Source organism: Eublepharis macularius, chromosome 19 (assembly GCF_028583425.1).
Source record: "Eublepharis macularius isolate TG4126 chromosome 19, MPM_Emac_v1.0, whole genome shotgun sequence".
NCBI classification, from domain to species: Eukaryota; Metazoa; Chordata; class Lepidosauria; order Squamata; family Eublepharidae; genus Eublepharis; species Eublepharis macularius.
Window position 1 is genome coordinate 5,017,883 of NC_072808.1, and position 21,669 is coordinate 5,039,551.

The following is a 21,669-nucleotide window of genomic DNA, read 5'->3' on the forward strand; positions in this document are numbered from 1 at the left end:
CAGCATTTCATCTCTGAATAGTCCTAGAGTTTAGTTAGAAGACTTGCTGAAACCTGACTTGTAAACACAAGAGAACCTGAGCATGTCTTTTCTGTTTTGTACATACTTACTAAACAGACTAAGGCCTGGTTCACACATTTAAAAGAATGAGATGGTAGGCACCTGTGGTGGGAGAATATACCCCTTCAGATTGAAAGGAGTAGATTCAAGCATCAAATGTTTCTTCACATTAAAAAAAAACCCTACCATGCAAGCAGAAAACTAGCACAGCAGGGTCTAGCCTCTGTTTATGCAACAACACTCAATACATTATGCCGGTTTCTGCTTGCAGAGAGCTTTTGATATATTGGAGCATTTCAAAATGTGATCCTCCACTCGTAGTTCAAGTGGTATACTGCATTCTACCCCCTTTAGCAATGAAGTGGTATTTTCTTGCATGTCTGAATCAGGACTTAAAAGTGGGGGAGAAATGGAGACAGAAGCCCCGATTTAGGCTTTTATGAGAACACTGAGGATATCAGTTGTGAGGGCAGAAAAGGACACTGTGAGCGTACAAAGGTTGCCTAACGCAATTGGGGCGGGATCTGGGAGACTCGGGTTCTAATCTGTACTTGCCATGAATTTCACGGAGTGAACTTGGGTCAGTCACTCCCAGCCTCGCCTCCCTCACAGGGTTGTTCTGAGGATAAAATGGAGGAGAATGGTATACACTGCCTTCAGCTCCTTAGAGGAAAGGTAGGATAAAAGGGCTCGGTAGACAGATAGATAGCTATAGATACAGACAGACAGACAAACAGATATTGCGGAGCTGGGGGAAGCTGCAGCCCCAAAGAAGCCCACCTGGGATTTGAAGTAGGTCTCTTGAGGCGTCGAAAGCACATCCGCGGATGCAATGTCAAGGTGCAGTAGGATCTGTCGGAAGGATGGACGGTTCCGGGGTTTGCTATTCCTGACGAAGAAAGAAAAATGGTGGTGTTTTGGTGTTATGGACTCAGAAGAGAGCAAATGAGGCTTCCACACAAGTTCCCACAGAGTGCTCAGTTTTACGTGATGGCATTCAGAAAGTGTGGGAGACTAGATATTTTTTTTAAAAAAAACATGTGCATCTAAAAATGTTCTTCATAACAAGATGTACTCAGGAGTTCTGTATGATTTTTTTCACAGTTACATAAGCAGCGTTAGGGCAATTAAAATGCAAGCTGTGTCTATCGAGGGAAACAAAGAAATAGGAAGAGGAGAGGGCTGCAACTGGACAGATAAAGTCCAAGGTAACTTTTGAGAGAAGCCAATAACTAACTACCCATGACAAAGGCTTTCTACCAGATCCTGGCCACAGCATCCTACTAGAGATCTCTGCCATTCCTTTTGGAGCACTTCCCCCCCATCTCTACGGAGATCACATGCATCGAAACCCCTGAGCAGGCTCTGGATCATAGCTTCTTGGCATCCTTAAGCAATCCAAGGGCCAAAACAAGTGCTCAGTGTCCTCCAATATTTTTAAAAAGCTCAAAAAAAGCATCCCCGCACAAAAGCATCTTGTGGTCATCGAGGGAGAAAGGTTGATGTCTGAACCAGTTCCACAGCCTGTATAGCTCGATCCTCAACAGACTTACACCCTTCTAAGTACAGAAGAAGAAGCAGTATAAAAACGGAATAAATAAAATAAATAAATAAATGCGTGGTCTTAGAGGAAGGCGTAACTCTGCTTAGGACTGGAGTGTTAAATTTCTCGTGCCAAGAGGGGGGCAAGAGGGATTTTCTAACTGTGGGCCAAGCTACACATGACGAATGACACTTGAACGGCAAGTGTATTTCTCCCTGTTCACTTGCCCTCCACTCAATCCACTTGCCGTTCAAGTGTCATTCCTCACTTGTAGCTTGGCCCTAAGACTCACCAGCATTGTCTCAGCAGGATCTTGAAACCGTCGGGGCAACTGGTTGGCACCGGCAGATGGAGACTGTTACTGCCCACGCCCCAGATTATGGCTGAGGAATCCACGTCCTTGTAAGGGATCTCACCCGTCAGCAACTCCCAGAGAACAACTCCAAAGGACCTACAAGTGAGGAGCATAGATCCAGAGGAGTTAGCCGTGTTAGTCTGCAGTAGCCAAATAGTCAAGAGTCCAGTAGCACCTTTAAGACTAACCAACTTTACTGTAGCATCAGCTTTTGAGAATCACAGCTCTCTCCGTCAGATGCATCAGCTTTCGAGAACCACAGCTCTCTCCGTCAGATGCATCAGCTTTCGAGAACCACAGCTCTCTCCGTCAGATGCATCAGCTTTTGAGAACCACAGCTCTCTCCGTCAGATGCATCAGCTTTTGAGAACCACAGCTCTCTCCGTCAGATGCATCAGCTTTTGAGAACCACAGCTCTCTCCGTCAGATGCATCAGCTTTCGAGAACCACAGCTCTCTCCGTCAGATGCATCAGCTTTTGAGAACCACAGCTCTCTCCGTCAGATGCATCAGCTTTTGAGAACCACAGCTCTCTCCGTCAGATGCATCAGCTTTCAAGAACCACAGCTCTCTCCATCAGATGCATCAGCTTTCGAGAACCACAGCTCTCTTCGTCAGATGTTATTAGTGAAGGTGACATTACAAATGAGGCTGTTACTCTTTCTCTGGCAAAATATATAGGGGCAATAATTTAACGCCAGAGAAATGATATTAAGTAAGGTTCTTCCCCTTTTAATTTCTGCTTAAGGCAATAGCTGTATGAGCAGAGATAGATAGATAGATAGATAGATAGATAGATAGATAGATAGATAGATAGATAGATAGATAGATAGATAGATAGATAGATGGATGGATGGATGGATGGATGGATGGATGGATGGATGGATGGATGGATGGATGGATGGATGGATGGATGGATGGATGGATGGATGGAGGGGGAGGGGAGGGAGGGAGGAGGGGCCATGAAAAGTTATCTCCATCCTGCCTCTGCCCCTCTCTGCGCTCCTTTCTAGTACTTTCTCATCCTTTTCCTAAGGCAGGAGGGAATTTGGCAAGCCATGTTGGGATAGTTCTGCAAGTTTTGATGAGGTAGGGGAAAAAACTTCGCTTTCTGCCTAATTGTAAGAAAAACTCAATTCCCAGGGTTGTAAGATAGGTCAGAGTTGCCCAGAAATAGATGCTGGGGGTCTGGGACCAGATTCTTGGATACGTTGTTTTAACTGCCAAAAATAGTTCATAGGCAGATAGGTTGGGGTTGTCGTCCTGGGGATGGAAGGTTTCCCCCCCACGCTGTTTCCTGCATGGAAAATCCTTCCTCAACTGCTTTGAATTCTAGTAAGGGAGAAAAAGGCAGACAGAGCCACCAAGAGACACCACGGGCCCTAGAAATGACTCGCTCTGGTTCTCTTCATATCACATTTGGACCCCTCTTACATTCAGAAAATAAGCTCTCAGCACAGGTATGATCAGACCAGGTATGCTGCTGCTACTAGAACCATGTGTCACCTTGCTTGGCTCCCTAGGTCTCCATGGCAACCTGGGCCCCTGGAATTTTGTACCTACTCAGTAGCCTTGATGATTGGTACCTGTATCATACCTGTCTTTTTATTGGCCAGGAACCAGGGGCACGGTGGGCCAGGGTTGAGGTTAATCCCACCTATCCCAGCTTCATGCCTTCCGTCCATATTGTGGCTACTCTCATCCCCTGCAGGACGTGGACAAAATCGAGAGGGTGCAGAGGAGAGCGACGAGGATGATCAGGGGTCTGGAGACTGAGCCCTACGAGGAAAGGCTGAGGGCCTTGGGAATGTTTAGTTTGGAGAAGAGGAGGTTGAGGGGGGACATGATTGCTCTCTTTAAATGTTTGAAAGGCTGTCATTTGGAGGAGGGCAAGGAGCTGTTCCAGTTGGCAGCAGAGGATAGGACCCGAAACAATGGGCTTAAATTACACGCACAAAGGTACTGGCTGGATATTAGGAAGAACTTTTTCACCGTCAGAGTAGTTCAAAAGTGGAATCAGCTGCCTAGGGAGGTGGTGAGCTCCCCCTCACTGGCAGTTTTCAAGATGAGACTGGATGAATACTTGTCAGAGATGCTTTAGGCTGATCCTGCACTGGGCAGGGGGTTGGACTAGAAGGCCTCTATGGCCCCTTCCAGCTCTATGATTCTTTATGAAGCTAAGCTCAGTCTTGAGATCGAAGTTTATATCAACAAATGCCAATTGTCAGTGTGGGTATAAGAATTAATATTGCTTTTATATGCAATGGGGCAGGTCTTATGGAAAGTTTCCACTGATAAAGTGTGTGTGTGTGTGGGGGGGATTTCACCAATTCTCTCCTCCCCCTGCAGTCCTTCCCCTCATGCTGTTCCTGGGGGGGGGTGTCTCTGTCTCCCCCAGGAGCAACAGTGGGGTGCGTTGGGGCCTGTGGTAGGGAGAGGGAGAAAGTAAGGAAGTCCTACTCCATGGCCTGAAATTCCTTCATTCAGTATAAATTCACTGAGGGATTCAAGCCAAACTTTAGCTTGATCTGATTTTTTTATTTTAACAACGATGAAGTTTTGTCACACCCAAGCTGCTTAGATAATAACATCCTTGTGTCGACTCTTCCTTCTTGCTTCCCAGTTTTCTCAGTTTAATTGGGAGAGGTAAAGTCACCAAGTGGTGACATTTCCCTGTTATTTTTGTACGGCAAATCTCTCCCGCGATTGCTGCTGAAAGTAACACGATGCGGTATTTTTGTTTTTTACCAAAGCGGGGACAACTCTTGTTTTCTAAGGATAGCAGCAGCAGCTGCTGCTCTTGGTAATGAAGTGTCTATAATTTGTTAGGTGTTCAACCGAAATAAGAGTACAGCTCCTGCCCACAGGGATACGATCTAAATAAGACAGATATGAGGAGGAAGAGAGAACAGGCTGTCTACTGGGTGACTTAAAATATGAATAATAGAATAACATTAAGACGAGCAAGAGAGTGTAACAGACTATGGTGGTGCACTGCTAGGGTTTCTATCTAGCCTGGAGAAAAATGTCCTGTCCCTTTAAGAGAAATGTAAGAAAACAGGCAGCGGAATCTTTTCACAACATGGGGGTAAATAACATCTGTTAATGGGACAGGACATTTTTTCCGCTCCAGCCAGTTGGCAACCACCCTATGCACAGCCAATGTGTGCAGACGGGGGAATGATTTCATGCCTGTGAACCCCTCCCTCTCCCTCTACACATGTTCAACATAATGTTCCAAACAGCCTGTGCATCTTTCTGTATAAAAGGCAAGCCGTATTGGCGACGAGTCACTTTTTATCCTGGTGCGCCTGCACAGGAGCACCAGGCTAAAAATGGAGTTGTCACCAATGTGGCCACTGGAGGGCGCTGCTGTGGCAGGAAGGCCAGGCGAACTGTTCTGTCTCTCCAGAGGGCACCACCATGGAGGGAAGACCAGGTGAACCATCCCTCCAGAGGGTGCCGCTGCGGCGGGAAGCCCAGCATTCCTGCGCTCTGTTTTCTAGGGCCCTTTTTAAAAAACAGGCTCTGTGGCTAGTATAAAAAATATATGCCCACAGACTCTGTCTTCATGATTGGGAATCCTGTTCCCAAACAGCCTAGAGGGAAAAAATGACTATCCCTTTAATAGAAGCTTAATGGAATTAAACGGAGGGGCTGTAACTCAGTGGAAGCGCCTCTGCTTTGCATGCAAAAGGTCCCAGTTTCAATCACCTGCATCACCAGTCAAAAGGACCAGGCACTTTTTGCATCTGACGAAGAAAGGTGTGGTTCTCGAAAGCTTATGCAATCTGACGAAGAGAGCTGTGGTTCTCGAAAGCTTATGCTACAATAAAGTTGGTTAGTTTTAAAGGTGCTATTGGATTCTTTCCTATTTTGCAAGTACCAGGCAGTTGGTGAAGTGAAAGACTTCTGCCTGAGACCCTGGAGAGCAGCTGCCGGTCTGAGCAGAGAATACTGGCCTTGATGGACCAATTGTCTGATTCATGTGTGTGTCTGACTGTTATTTACCAGGTGATGTTGTTTAACCTTCATGGCATGAAAAGATTCAACTGCTCGGTTAAGAGCCTAGGGGTTATTACATACAAAGTTCTTCACAGCTTTGGTCCAGCTTACCTACGGGACCACCTCCCTCCCTATGTTCCTCCACGGCAGCTTCGCTCATCTGAACAGGGTCTCCTGCAGGTGCCAGGCTGCACAGGGGTGAAGTCAGCAGCAGCCCATACATGGGCTTTCTCTGTGGTGGCCCCTACCCTGTGGAATGACCTGCCTGAGGAAGTCAGAAGAGCCCCCACTCTCCTGGCTTTTTATAAACGATGCAAAACTGAACTATTCAAAAAGGCTTTTTACTCAAATGGGAGGGCTGCATTGTAGGGATGGGGTCTCAGGTGCTTCACTAACAAGTTGGGGATCATAGACTTCATCACTATTTTTGCCTTATATATTATCTGCTGCTTTAAATATGTACTCCTATGTACAACCAGTGCTCCATGTTGTCCAATGTTCATCCTACAACTGATTACGTTTTGCTCCAGTATTTTTTCTACTTTAGTCTTGGATCCTTGCGAACGCTATGTCTTTTAAACTAGTATCTGTTTACCTTATGGTATTGTATTGAAATGTACTTGATATTGATTGTATTAACCTCATACTGTGTAATCCGCCTGAGTCTCAGTGAGAAAGACGGACTATAAATGACGTAAACAAACAAACAAAGCTTCTGTTAAAGGGGCAGGACTTTTTTCCTTCATGCTGCAGGCAACCCCTAAGACTTATTCATGGACTCTATTTGTACAGGCAATTTCAGAAACACAGCATGTGCGCAGAGGGCAGGTGGGGCCAGTGGGTGTGAGCAGCGTGCTCCGATTTTCCTCTCTACGCACAATCTACGCTGCCGTAACCTGTACAGTCTGAAATTGAGAGATGAGTCTTTCACAGCCTCTGAAAAGTAGGAGCTCAACAAATCCCCGGTGGGAGAGAATCCCAAGCTCAAAGCAAGGGAGAGCAGGTCGCTTAAACGGTAGAATCGCATCAGCACAACAGAGAGTCTGAGAATATAGAGAAAGTGGAAGAAGACGAGAGAGAGACTGAGCAGTATGGCAAAAGTTGAAGCTTAACGTGCCAATGAGGAGGAGAGAGAGAAGGAGGAGAGACGGAGGAGCAAAAACTGATCAGACCCGCAAGCAAGATAAATCAGATGAGATCGAGAGAGAATCAAACGGAGCAAGGTGGAAAACAGGAAACAAAATACTGCAACGATCATTTCAGAGTGTAACTGTCTTATGCCAAGTAGGACTGAATGTTTTGAATGAGGTGCACCTAATTCTACCCTTCTATGGTCTTAGGAGGAAATTGAAATATTTCTCTTCAAGGTTCGTACCTGTATTCATTATTGGAAATGTTTTGTTTAACTCTCCCCCCCATGATTTTACTAACTTTCATTTTGATTTTATTGTCTCACTTTTTACATTTAATTTCTTTTTAAAATCGCAGTGAGGCAGGAACCAAATATCTTTGGATTCAACCACGGGGTTCCTCAAATGTGCGTGGGACAACGAGCCGTATCAGGCCTCTAGGGTCATCCCCGCCACTCACACCCTCCTTTCTGCCCACATCTTCTGGGCCATCCCCTCCTCACCAAATGTCAACTTTCTCAGAGACGGGCTCATTGCGAATGACTTCTGGTGCCATCCAAGCCACGGTGCCAGCGAAAGACATCTTGGTGCTCTTGTCACTAAGCTCTTTGGAGGTGCCGAAGTCGGAGATCTTCACCACGTCATCGTAAGTGATCAGCATGCTAGAGGGGAAAGGTGAGCAGAGAAAAAGCATGAAGGATGGGGACGCCAACACCCACTTGGAGATTTGGGGGTGGAGTCTGGAGAGGTTGGGAAGGGGAGGGACCACAGCAGGGTGTAATACCCTGCAGCCCACCCTCCAAAGCAGCCATTTCATCTAGGGGAACTGATTTCTTCAGTCTGGAAATTGGTCATAATTCCAGGAGATCTCCAGGCCTTACCTGGAGGTTGGTAACCCTAACCAGGGCAGGAGAAGGCATTAGAAGGGGATGTAATGCCCTTGTCAATCAGCAGGGGGAGCAGCTTCTAAAACGTGGTCTAAGCAACTTAATAAAATGTGCTGCCTTTTGAATATTTTTTTCCCCAAGGTGGTGGGGGGGGGGGAGGGAATGCTTTCTTCTCCAGGAGACAAATTCTTTAGTCCAATGAGAAAATGCCAATGTGTTTGAGGGTGGGTTATAAACTTTTTCAATGATTTGGAAAAAAATATCAATACTGGCACATTCTAGAGTACTTTCAGTGTATTAAGAATGGCTGGAGATTACAGCTTTCATTTTATCCACTGTTTTCATGCGAACACCGTATAGGCGCACTTATGTTCTGTGACAATCCCCTGATGAACAGTTAAATTACTCAAAACACCTTAGAAAGTCATCAGAATCAAGAATTTGGCCTGATCCACAAAGGCAAGAGAATGAGGTGGCCAGAACCCCAGGGTGGTAAAATCGACTGTACCACTTCAGAATGTAGGTAGAACATTACATTTCTGGAATCCTAAAAAAAAAATCCCCACAAATTAAAAAAAATACAGCATAGAGAGGGAATAATAAATATCCTCCTCCACAACACACTAGTAAAGAGTCCAGTGGCACCTTTAAGACTAACCAACTTTATTGTAGCATAAGCTTTCGAAAACCACAGCTCTCTTCGTCAGTTGCTGATGAAGAGAGCTGTGGCTCTCGAGAGCTTATGCTACAATGAAGTTGGTTAGTCTTAAAAGGTGCTACTGGATTCTTCACTATTTTGCAACTACAGACTAACACAGCTGACTCCTCTGGATTTAAAATGAGTGTCTTTTCCATGTCTTTCTGATTCACAACAGACGTATAGACTGCTGATTTTATACTGTTCCCTGTCAGCAGGGTGGGCAAGGGAGTAACCAAATTGTGACATTTTGAGAGTCCCTGTCCTATGGGAACTTCAAGAGATGTGTTGATTATTTTTCTTGGGGGAAAGGGATAACCCAACCCTATTGCAATCCTACATTGAGTTTCCTGCCCCAAATAAGCCTTGCCTAATGACCCCCACATTTCCCACCATATCTCCCCCCACCAAGCCCAGTTTCATTTCTTACTTGGGGGATTTGAGATCACGATGGATGATCTTATGTAGGTGCAAATAATTCATTCCACCGGCGATGCCCATGGACCAGTCGACCAAGAGCGAGGGAGTGACCTTGCGCCCGGCACGCAGCACCTCGTACAGTTGCCCCTGGGCACAGAATTCCATAATGATGCAATAACAGGGAGCCTGCGTGCACACACCCCTAAGATGAAGCAGAACACATGAGACACATTAGATGCCCACTGGAACACCATGCAATTAAAGCGGGCATGCTCAGACCTGAAGTACCAGCAAAAAAAAGAGAGAGTAAAGAGTGGTCTTTACAAAGTAGGTACAGCAGCAGTGACCACGTACTAGCCTTGCTAACAGTCACAATGTATTTACTAATACAATACATAAACTCAATACACAGTAAAATGCATGTACAATGGACTAGACGGGATCTAGACAACCCGTCGGATGACCAGACCTTTGTTTTTGGATTCCACACAGCAAGTATATACAACAAGGATTGAAGTTGTTTTATTGGACATTCTCACTCACTAATTGGACTTTTGCTATCCAGGACCTGTGGAATAGAAATATGCTGGCTTGTTACTATGCACTTGCACTTTAATAGTTATATGTGCAATGAATTTATGTAACAATTGGTAGCACCAGAACTTTATTATCTTGAGGTACCTGTATTTTAGCAATTGTATGAACGGTTTTCCACATGTGAAGTGTAGAATTAATTGTATCGTTAATCGTATTGATAATTGTTCATTGCACATGCATTTTACTGTGTATTGAGTTTATGTATTGTATTCGTAAATACATTGTAACTGTTAGCAAGGCTAGGACGTGGTCATTGCTGCTATACAGACCTGAAGTACCGGCCTAAAAATTTAGTAGCGACGCAGAAAAACCACTGCATAAGCTAGCGTGCTCTCACCAAGTTATCATAGGAGGTGTGTGCGGTCTTTAGTCTTGGAAAAGACAGAAGCTGAGAGGACTTACGGGAAGAGGACATGGGCTTACTGGTCGAGTCTTTGCTTGGCATGTACACGTTTCCTAGATTCAATCGCTGGCGTCTCCAGTTAAAAGGATCAAGTAGTAGGTGACATGAAAGAGTAGACAATACAGACCTTGAGAGACGAAAGATCTGGACAGTATATGGCAGCTTCTTGAGGCTAAATGGGAGCGCAGCCATGCGCTAGGGAATGAAGGCCTGAAAAATACGATGGCTGCTATGAAACAAAATGCTCTTGCTCAGTGGTGATGGAAACAAAGAGAAGAAAACGGCCATGTTAAATGGGCTCACATTCCAATAAATTATTCTTAAACAATCAATCAATAGGATGTGCTATAAAATTACAACATTTCTTTCTTTAGACCCATATATTCATCATTCTACACAAAGCAAATGATTGGAATAATGCAGCCTTTTCTATACATATATATAATGTTAACACTTCATAGTACCTTCATATATACCAATTATCACTTCATAGAACCTTCAGAGTCTTAGACCATAGAACCTTTTGGCACTAAACAATCGCTTAACAATACTCATTGTGTGTTACAAGGTTCTATGAAGTAGTAATTGGTATATATGAAGGTACTATGAAGTGTTAACATTATATATATGTATAGAAAAGGCTGCATTATTCCAATCATTTGCTTTGTGTAGAATGATGAATATATGGGTCTAAAGAAAGAAATGTAGTTTTATACATCCTACTGATTGATTGTTTAAGAATAATTTATTGGGACGTGAGCCCGTTTACACGGCGTTTTCACCTCCTTGTAACTTTAAACCGTGGTCCCTGTACACTTATTTCAGTGGTGAGATACACATTTGTTATATATTAACTTCATTACCTGCTTTTGGAAAGAAAAGGAGATGGGGAAGAAGATGGTTAAAGGAAGAAAGGCAAGGCTCCAAGTCTGAGGTGAAAAATACCTGCGCAAGATACTTCCTTTCTTATAAAAGTGGCATTCGATTGCCTATATACCACTGTGGCGAAGACGTGGGAGAAAGCAGCCCAACAGCCCCCTAGAAGGAAGAGAGGCGTGCTCTTCTCACCTTTGTGAATCTCCCAGGTTTCTCCACAAAGTTCACCCTGCCCCACACTCACTTGAAGGTGATGATGTTGGGGTGTTTCAGCTTCCTCAGATGTTTAATATCCGTCTCCTTGAGGTCTCGCACCTTCTTGACGGCTACTTCCTCTCCATGGAAGCGTCCCAGGAAGACGGCGCCTTGGGCTCCGCTCCCGACCCACTGCAGGTCCATGATCTCTTCGAAGGGCACCTCCCAAGGGTCTGCATTGGAAGGGAAAGGAAGCGGTGGTCAACAGCCACTTGGAGGGAAGGAAAAATGAAGTTCTGATAAGGGACAGGAAAAGCATCTCTTCCCTCAAGATATCAAGGCCTGAGACATATGTGTGTGTTCATGTGTAAGAGAATTAATCATACAGTTGGTTTTGAATAAAGGTATATTCTGTTGACCTAAGAAGACTCTCTGCATATTCCTGAGGGACTACACCTTACACATCCTGTGATACATTTTGCTTGTGTGGCCCTCCTCTTCCTCAAAGAATAACAACAACAACATTCAATTTATATACCGCCCTTCAGGACAACTTAATGCCCACTCAGAGTGGTTTACAAAGTTTGTTATTATTATCCCCACAACAATCAGCCTGTGAGGTGGGTGGAGCTGAGAGAGCTCGGAGAGAGCTGTGACTGACCCAAGGTCACCCAGCTGGCTTCAAGTGGAGGAGTGGGGAATCAAACCCGGCTCTCCAGATTAGAGTCCTGGGCTCTTAACCACTACACCAAACTGGCTCTTGGGGAGAAAAAGCAGGCTATTTGGGGAAGGAAGGGAGAGGTCTGTCCTCACCACGATCAACTCCTTCTGTGAATGTTCCCACTGGATCAAAGCCATAGTCAGAAAACTAGGTCAGGGAAGAGAGGTAACCAACTTTGTCTGAGGCAAGACCACTCACCTGTAATTCATTTTGAGCTGCTCCGGGTTTTATGCATGTTTATGCCCTTACTGTTTTGGAATGCTAGGTTTTAAATAACTTTTATGTTGTTATGTTATGTTTAATGTTTTCATTCTGTTTTGTAAGTCGCTTCAGGCAGGTTCCCTGGAGAAGCGGCATAGAAATTTTCCAAGTACCTAAATAATAACGACACAAGCGGGCAGTCCTGCTTCCCTCTGCTTTAGGGATATCTGGATTAGACTACTGCAATGTGCTCTTTGTGGGACTGCTCTTGAAGAGTGTTCAGAAGTGTGCTGGCCAGGTGTGTGGCTGCAAGGAGCAGAGGCCGGGAGTGGGGAATCCCCCTCTCAGACCGGGGGACTGGCAGCCCTTGCATCAGCAATCTTTAAGGACCACCTACTCCTATGTGCCCCTGCTTTCTGAGGCTAGACAGGTGGCCTTCTTGGTTGTGGTGCCAAAATTATGGAACTCCCTCCCCAGGGATATTCATCTATCCTCTTCTGTCCCTGTCTTCTACTGGCAGGTGAAAACCTTTTTGTTTTCTTTGGCATTCCCTCAAAGAGCCCACTTCCCTGCCTGCCTTATGTTTTATTTCCTGTTTAATGTGCTTTTAAGAAGTAGTTTGTTTTTGGTTTTAATTGTCTTTCTGAGTGGTTTTTATGACACGTTTTATGACGTTTTAACTGTTAGCTGCCTTGATGCTCTGATTAGGCAGAAAGGTTGTATACAAAAGGAAATACTTTTTTTACACAATGTGTGATTAAAATGTGGAATTCACTACCAAGCGATGTAGTGGTGGCCATAGCCGTAGAGAGCTTTAAAATGGCATTAGACAGATTCATGGAGGATTGCCTCCCTCCCTATGTTCCTCCACGGCAGGTTTGTTCATCTAAACAGAGTCTCTTGCAGGTGCCAGCCTGCACATGGGCGAAATCAACAGCAGCCCGTAGACTGGCTTTCTCTGTGGTGGCCCCTACCCTGTGGAACGGCCTGCCTGAGGAGGTCAGGAGAGCCCCCACTCTCCTAGCTTTCTGCAAATGATGCAAAACTGAATTATTAAAAAAGGCTTTTGTATTTTAGGGAGGGGCTCTTAGATGCTTCGCTAATGAGTTAAGGACCATAGACTTCACCACTATGTTGCCTTACATACTACCTGTTGTCTTAAATATGTGCTCCTATGAGCTACCTGTGCTTCTCGTGGTCTAATGTCAGCCCTAGAATTGCTTCTGTTCTGTTTCAGCATTTCTTCAACTCTGTATTGGATCATTCCTAATGCTATGTCTTTGTAAAATTGTGCTTATTTACTCTATGGCATTGTTTATGGAAATGTCTTTGATACTGACTGTACTAGTCTCACACTATGTAATCCACCCTGAGTCTCAGTGAGAAAGGCGGACTATAAATGACATAAACAAATAAAAATAAATAGAATGTTAGTGTCTAGTTGTGACATCAGCAGGCATTCAGCCAATCCCCGTCCCTGTCTCATTCCTATTTTGCTTAGCAACCAACACAAAGAGGCAAAGGCTGCCAAGTTCAAGAACACACAGAGCTACGCAGCCACGAGGAGATCTACAGAACTGTCTGGAAACATTTCCCCATAGGATTTCCTACAGAAGGACCAGATATTTTTGACCTGGAGACTTTGCACATCATAAACCAAAACTTTAATAGCTGGTGGGGGTAGATGCTGTTAAAGCATTCCCTCTTTCAGCAACTCAAGACGCGAGATCACATGTTAAGCGGAGCAACTCAGATTAAATAAGTAGCTATTTAAAACTGATAGAGGATCTAAAGGTCAGAAACAGCATTGTGAAGTGGGTTCAGGAAAAAAAACTGGCAACCAGCGCAGATCTGTAAGGACAGGTGTAATATCCTTTGGCTGGCACCCACTGAGACTCTAAGGGCCTGATTCCACGAGATGCTGGGAAAGCGATGATTAGATTTTCCCAGAGTTTTTAAAAATGGAAATAGCAGCTGTGCAGGAAGGGGAGGGGAGGTCTAATTATTTTCCCTCCATGGTTTTACAAGTGAAAACTAAAACACAAACAGACATAATCCAGGCTGTTCGTCCTAGAAAGAGAAGAAAAAGAAGAGGCATCTATCTTTGCCTGCCATTTTCCTTCCAGGGCTAATAACAACATGGCGCGGGGGGGGGGGGGGGATTGGTTATGCTTGGAGAATGGGGAAGGGGAAGGATTAAACCTCTTCTCCCCTCCTCATATGCCCCCTGGTCTAAATCAGGGCTCTGTGTGTCTTCTGTTTTCATTGCTGATAAACGCTGGGAAGGTCTAGGCTCATCTAGTTGGGACCTAATGGCCGTATCTAAAAACAACATCCACGTCACACCTTAGAGATGGAGAATGATGGCATCGATAACACATCTTTCCAGCCATGGTTGTAGCCGTGGCTGCTTTTACACATGTTGGATAATGCACTTCAGCGATGGTTTGCAACGGGACTTTCCTGTGAGCAACAGGAAAAGTCCACATGGAAATGATCACATTGAAAGTGCACTATCCAATGTGTGCAGAAGCAGCTTTGTCTGCATGGTGTAGGTAGGATGCTTACTTGACTTCAGTGATTTTTAGCATCCACTTCAATGGTTTTTAATATCTACAGAACTCAAAAGCTTGCATAATTAGCTTGCTTTCCGACTGACAAAAAGTTCTGGAGGTGACTCAGGGCCAAGCTACAAGTGACGAATGACACTTGAACGGCAAGTGTATTTCTCCCTGTTCACTTGCCCTCCACTCAATCCACTTGCCATTCAAGTGTCATTCGTCACTTGTAGCTTGGCCCTCAGGAAAGCTTAAAATAATAAACGAGTAAAACCAGGTACAATGACCAACACACTGACAACAACTTCAACTCTGTATTGGATCCTTGCTAATGCTATGTCTTTGAAAACTTGTATTTATTTACCCTATGGCATTGTTTATGGAAATGTCCTTGATATTGTATGGAAATGTCCTTGCTACGGATTGTACTAATCTCACACTGTATAATCCGCTTTGAGTCTCAGTGAGAAAGGTGGACTATAAATGAGATAAATAAATAAAAAAACAAAGGATCAGAGCATCTCAGGGCCAAGCTACACATGACGAATGACACTTGAACGGCAAGTGGATTGAGTGGAGGGCAAGTGAACAGGGAGAAATACACTTGCCCTTCAAGTGTCATTCGTCATGTGTAGCTTGGCCCACAGTATATCAGGAACCCAATCAGGGCCAGGTCCCTGTTCTTAAGGGTTCACCTAGTATACCAGATGATGCTGGTACTTCATTTATTTATATAATTTGTAGCTTGCCTTTCTTATCCACAGATCCAATGCAGCTTCCAAATAATATAATTAAAATCACCTCCTAAAAAAATTAACATTCTATACATGGAAATAAGTTTAAAATGACCGCAAGGTTAAAAACCCAGTTGCCAGACTCTTAAAAAGCCCCATGAAACCATTCTGCTTTACATAATTTCTAGAAGCGCAAAAAGGTGTGTGTGTGTATGGGGGAGTGTCCCCAGCATGCACAGGGAACCGTTCCACCATGCAGGTCCACCACAGGGGATACTCAGGAATTGCCAGGTAGCTGTCTTAACCTGCTAATGAGAAGCCCTTGGTCCAGAGAGCTTAGCTATCCCGCAGGAGTATACTAGGAAAGTCAGTGAATGGTATTCCTGGTTTCAGTTGCCGCCTGAAAATCAGTCACTTACTTCATTATTTGTTTGGAGATTTAGATTCTGCACTCTTAACAACATCAACAACAACAACAACAACAACAACATTCCATTTATATACCACCCTTCAGGACAACTTAATGCCACACTCCGAGCAGTTTACAAAAGAGTGTGTTATTATTATTCTCATGACAATCACCTTGTGATGTGGGTAGGAATGAGAGAGCTCTGAGAAAGCTGTGACTGACTCAAGGTCACCCAGCTGGCTTCAAGTGGAGGAGTGGGGAATCCAACCTGGTTCTCCAGATTAGAGTCACGCCGCTCTTAACCATTACACCAAACTGGCTTTTAAGGAATCCGAGGTGGGTTCCTTCTTTGTTATTATGCCCTTGGAGGTAGCAAGATGATAGTGCAAATAACTAAGAACACAAGACCTCTGCCAAGTACCTTCTCCTCCAGCCCATTTCCAATTTAACCCCAAAGTTGCTGTGGGGACCATTATTTGGCAACCTTCTGAGGCCATGGCTTGTTCCTACAACCATTGGATCCCTTTAATGCCCAACTGCCTTCCAATGTCATCTTGGGGACACCAGCTCTGTTTTAATTATATGGAGTTCTGGTGTAGTGGTTAGTGTAGTGGTTGCTCTAGGATCTGGAAGACCCAGGTTCAACCCTCCCTGCCATGAAACTAAATTTGTGACCTTGGGTCAGTCATACTCTCTCAGGGCCAAGCTACAAGTGACAAATGACACTTGAATGGCAAGTGTATTTCTCCCTGCTCACTTGCCCTCCACTCAATCCACTTGCCAGGCAAGTGTCTTTTGTCATGTGTAGCTTGGCCCTCAGGTTAACCTATACTGCAGGGTTATTTTGAGGTAGAAATGGGAGGGGATACCACAGCTTGGTGTAGTGGTTAAGAGCGGCAGGACTCTGATCTGGAGAACCGGGTTTGATTCCCCTCTCCTCCACTTGAAGCCAGCTGGGTGACCTTGGGTCAGTCACAGCTCTTTCAGAGCCCTCTGAGGGCCAAGCTACACATGACAAATGACACTTGAACGGCAAGTGCATTGAGTGGAGGGCAAGTGAACAGGGAGAAATACACTTGCTGTTCAAGTGTCATTCGTCATGTGTAGCTTGGCCCTCAGTCCCACCCACCTCACAGGGTGATTGTCGTGAGGATAATAACAACATACTTTGTGAACCACTCTCTGAGTGTGGCATTACATTGTCCTGAAGGGAGGTGTATATAAATCGAATGTTGTTGTTGTTATTATGCTGCTCTGAACTCCTTGGAGGGAGGGAAAGATAAAAAACGGATGGATGGGTAGATGGATCTCACCTTCTTGCTGTTGCTTGTGTTCGGTAGAATATGCTTTGCCAATCATGGTCCAAACAGGCTTGAGGCAACCAAACAGGCCTTCCAGAAAGCCACTCCCTGACTGGCAGTGGATCCGTACTTGATCGGCATGGTAACGGGTAGCCCGCACCTCAGAATTCCCAGCACCCGCTCCTGCACCAGCTCCGCCTCCCCCGCCACCGCCAGCTTCGTTCTCATGTAGCTGCAGCACGCTGTTGGCAAACTGGTCGTGTGTCTCCTCGCTGGGTGTGGGGCTATGCCCTCCGCCGCCCCCTCCGCCGCCATCAACGGGCAATACATCCCGCAGTACACACTGGGTAGGTGTCAGGTCCTTCTCAGGGGTACAGTCTGAGGCATCTGGGTCTAGTTTGCGGAGGGAGGTCTCTGTGAGGATAGTGTTGAAGCTGCCAAAGGATGGGGAAGGCGTGCGGGTTTCGTGCAGACACGCCATGATGATCTTTGGGTAATGTGCAACGAGTACCTGTGCGGAGGGCAACAAGAAGAAAAAGAAAACTTCAGAAATAGGATTACTAACAGTACGAGGCAGCCAGTGGGATCTACAGACCTAATTTTTAAAAAACATTTATTAAAATTTAACTTCTTATAAACAACAACATTAAAGATAACAATAAAATCAGCTGCTGCAAGGTACGATATTGACATTCCTATGTTATATGTTGAGTCAATAACTCAGTTAGGTTATCTGCGTGGATTCTTTCGATGTTACATGAGACTGAGAGCTTTATTTTGTTGTTGATTGCTCAGGAGGATAAGCTGTATCATGATGAACCAAACGACTGAATAAGTTGTTTGCATATGCCATTTGTTGTTCTGTGATGTCCGACTAAGGATGTATTCTTAGTGTTCATAGATTTGAAATACAGATCTAAATGTTGACATAATAACTACATAATCTCAAAAGGAAATTGAATCAAAGCATTCGTTATATTTCTAGACCATAATCTTGCCAGCGGCTGGCCCTTGCAGATATTCCTCACCTTGCCACTCAGCGCCCAGCCAATCGAGCATGGTGTAATAGAGAGCGAGTTGGACTAGGATCTGGGAGTCTCGGGTTTGAATCTCCACTTTACCATGAAAACTTGCTGTGTAATGGGCTGTGGCTCGGTGGAAGAGCCTCTGCTTTGTATGCAGAAGGTCCCAGGTTCGATCTCCGGCATCTCCAGTTAAAAGGAGTAGGTAGGAGGTGCTTGGAAAGACCTCTAGAGGAGAGCTTGGAGAGCCACTGCCAGTGTGAGTAGACAATAGCGACCTTGGTGGGCTGATGGTCTGTTTCAACTTCATGTGTGTTCGTATATGACTTCAGGGCAGTGACTCGCTCTCATTTTAACCTACCTCACAGGGTTATTGTTGTGAGGATAAAATGAAGGAGGGTAGAATGAGGTTGTAAACTGCTTTGGGTCTCTACTGGGAATAGAAGTGGGACATCATTAAATGTATATACACAGATGACTATTCCAGTGGTCACAGAACCTTCAGCCGGAGTCGGTCTGTTCATAAAATGTACAGTTCAGGCTGAGGCAGGCTCAATTTGCTTTGGGGCTGTGCAGGGAAGGGAGAGGAGGGTTAGCCCTTCAATACCCACTATTTAGGACCAGCTCCCCAACTCTGTTACCATCATTTTAAAGGAGAAAAGATGCATCATTTCAAAATGTGTGTTGCCTCTTGGAAATGCTGACAATAAAATGGAGAGTCAATACAATATTTGTTAATATGGTCAGGGACCTGCACAGAACATCCAAAACTGTTCCTTTGAATAAAAGGTATAAAACTACAGCACATAAAACATGATTTATACATAATTTACACATAACATTCTTTGGAAATAGATAATATTTGTTAAAAATCAGTCATAAGTCTTACTATTTCCTTACGAATCTTACACGCTGTAGCAAGAAATCTAGCATAGGGAGCAGTAATCAATGAGTTAACACTTAAAAGCCGTTTCCTGGTAAGTTCCAAGTCAGAACAGACTGAAAGCCTACCTAACAAAGGAGCAATAAACTTTGTTCGGATATCCGCATAGAATTTAGAGCGGAGCAAAACATGCTCATTTGTCTCCACCATGCCTTCTCCACTGGGGGAAACGGGGAGTCTGGTTTCAAAGGGCAAAATGAGAGGATGTTGAAGGGTTAAATCCTCTTTCCTTGTCCTGGATGGCCCAAGACAAACTGAGGCAGCATAAGCCAAAGGTGGAATCTTTGTCTTGACCATATGAGGACTCAATTATATGAAGGATGCATCTTATAGCAACCTCAGAAGGAAGCCATTTTCAGTGGAAAAGTGATAGTAAGGGGAAAGGAATGCTTTATTAATTCTCTATCCATTACTTTCCTACTGGGGCTTCATCTTAAAATGCTTCCTTCCATATATTTACAAGACCCTGGACCATTGGGAGAAGGAGATGCATCTGGGGTAGGGAAGTTGCAATAGAAATATAACCTACCCAATCCCAACTAACCACAGAAAACTCCCCTCTCCCGAAATTGCATTTTACTTCAAGATGTGTTCATCTATGGTCATAATAAATAATTTACTCAGTCGTTCGCTTCATGACCTGCTTTCACACGCACACTGGATAATGCACTTTCAATACAATTTCAAGGCACTTCAGTAATCATTTGCAAGTGGATTTTCCACAGGAATCCACTTGCAAACGATCGCTAGTGCACTGGAAGTGCATTATACAACATGTTTGAAAGCAGCCAATAACTAGTCCTTGGGGGTTTAAATAAATACATTTGCATATAGCATGTTGTTTGAGCCAATTATCACTCTTTTCTGTGTATCCCATTCCTATGCTACTATTGGATTCACTCATAATGAGTTTTTCACCTAATGGGAGGGGGAGGAGGGGTGAAAAAAGTGGCAGGGTGGGAAGTTTGAACTTTGCAAGCTACACTTTCCTTGCTGCTTGCGAGCAGCAAGAAAAGTGTTGCTTTAAGCTTCGGTTTAAACACCCGAATCCCGAATTGGCTTGCTGCTTCAGGATTCGGGTTATTTTGAATTTTTTTCCTGAAGTGGGAAACCCGAATCTTTTTCAGGTGCACACCCCTAGACTTGATCATAGAGACTATGGAAAATTCCTGGAGTGTCAGTAAAAGGAGACCATTTTCTCTCCTGCTCCTCAATTCCTCAGGGGAGGGAAATTGGAGATGGGAGTGGGTAAATCCTCCTTCCACTTGGGTAAATGAGAGGTGTACCCCGGAGGCCATTAAGTACAGAGTCCATAATTGCCAAACTGCACTATTGAATGGGTTTGCAGCCCAGTGTAGGATTCAACAGCAAACAGAAATAGGATAACAAAGCAATGACAATCTCATACAAATTAAAGATGGCCCAGCAGCTACGGAAACAACACAAGGTTCCTAAATTAGTTCCTCTGAAAGCCAGAACAACAAAAGTAAGTCTCTGAAAGGGACTTAAATATGGACAAATTAAAAAAGAAAATCTTACTCCCAAAAAAGAGATCAGGGGAAAGTAAAAGCAAGCCTGAGGGGGTAAGAAAAAAGCTCCCACAAAGGAATCTATCTGAGAGCTGGACAAATGGATTGATTAAGAAGATGGAACTCTTGGACTGGAACAAATGGGAAGCTTAGTGGAGAACCAAGAAGAAAATGCAAGATTTTTTAGAAAGGGTGCTAAGAAGCTTTAATGTAATATCTTGCATGAGAAGTCAACAAAGAATGTCTTAAAGTAGCAAGGAGATTATGTGATCAGAGCGGCATGCAAGAAAAAGAAGTTAAGCATTGTAGGTTGAAGAGAGGTGCAACAAAGAAAAGAGAACTTCCGACATTTCTCTTAGCCTCAGGGTGAGTCCCACTTTAAGAATACGATTGATTGAGATACGTACATTAAAAACCCCATTGAATGCTAGTCCAGCTGCCCTTCTCTCAGGTTTGAACCTAGTTATTTTAACAGTTTTCATTTTTTAAAAAAAAAATCTGAATTGGACTTTACATATTTAGCTACCTTGTAGGTTTTATTATGAGAGATAAAATATTTAAATAAGGAAAAATGCTCTGCCCGATTGTTATATTAAAAATAATAGTAACAACAAAAACAACAGCCATGTTTTAAAAAGTGCAACCGTAACGGAAGTTCACCTGGCATTGCACAAACTTGCTTAGCCTTAACGGAAAAAGGCGGGCGTGCTCCAGATATTGAACCGTGGCTGCAGTAGGGTTGCCAGCCTCCAGGCGGTAGCTGGAGATCTCCCAGAATTACAACTGACCTCCAGGCCACAAAGATCAGTTCCCCTGGAGAAAATGGCTGCTTTGAAGGGTGAACTCTCTGGCATTATACCCCAGTGAGGCCCCTCCCCTCCCCAAACCCCACCCTCTCCAGGCTCCACCCCCAAATCTCCAGGAATTTCTCAAGCTGGACTTGGCAACCCTAGGCTGCAGATGCATGCAGCCTTAAATATTATTGTGATATGATCAAAACCACAAAGTAAGAGCTTGGGAAGTTTTCCAAAAAGAGAAAGAGAGGATGACAGGCAGGGAGACGAGGATTCCAAGTGAATTGGAA

General features: G+C 44.4%; 1 protein-coding gene across 1 annotated transcript in view; it reads right to left on the reverse strand.

Annotated features, from left to right (window-relative positions):
- MAP3K12 (mitogen-activated protein kinase kinase kinase 12) overlaps positions 1-17,572 on the reverse strand; it is a 30,600-nt gene extending 13,028 nt beyond the window's left edge. The window contains exons 1-6 of the mRNA XM_055003647.1: positions 17,104-17,572; positions 11,217-11,400; positions 9,107-9,298; positions 7,596-7,754; positions 1,896-2,054; positions 841-949 (exon numbers count right to left, since the gene is read on the reverse strand). Coding sequence (XP_054859622.1) covers positions 841-949; positions 1,896-2,054; positions 7,596-7,754; positions 9,107-9,298; positions 11,217-11,400; positions 17,104-17,572 — 1,272 coding nt within the window. The remainder of the gene's footprint in view (positions 1-840; positions 950-1,895; positions 2,055-7,595; positions 7,755-9,106; positions 9,299-11,216; positions 11,401-17,103) is intronic.
- Positions 17,573-21,669: the final 4,097 nt, after the last annotated feature.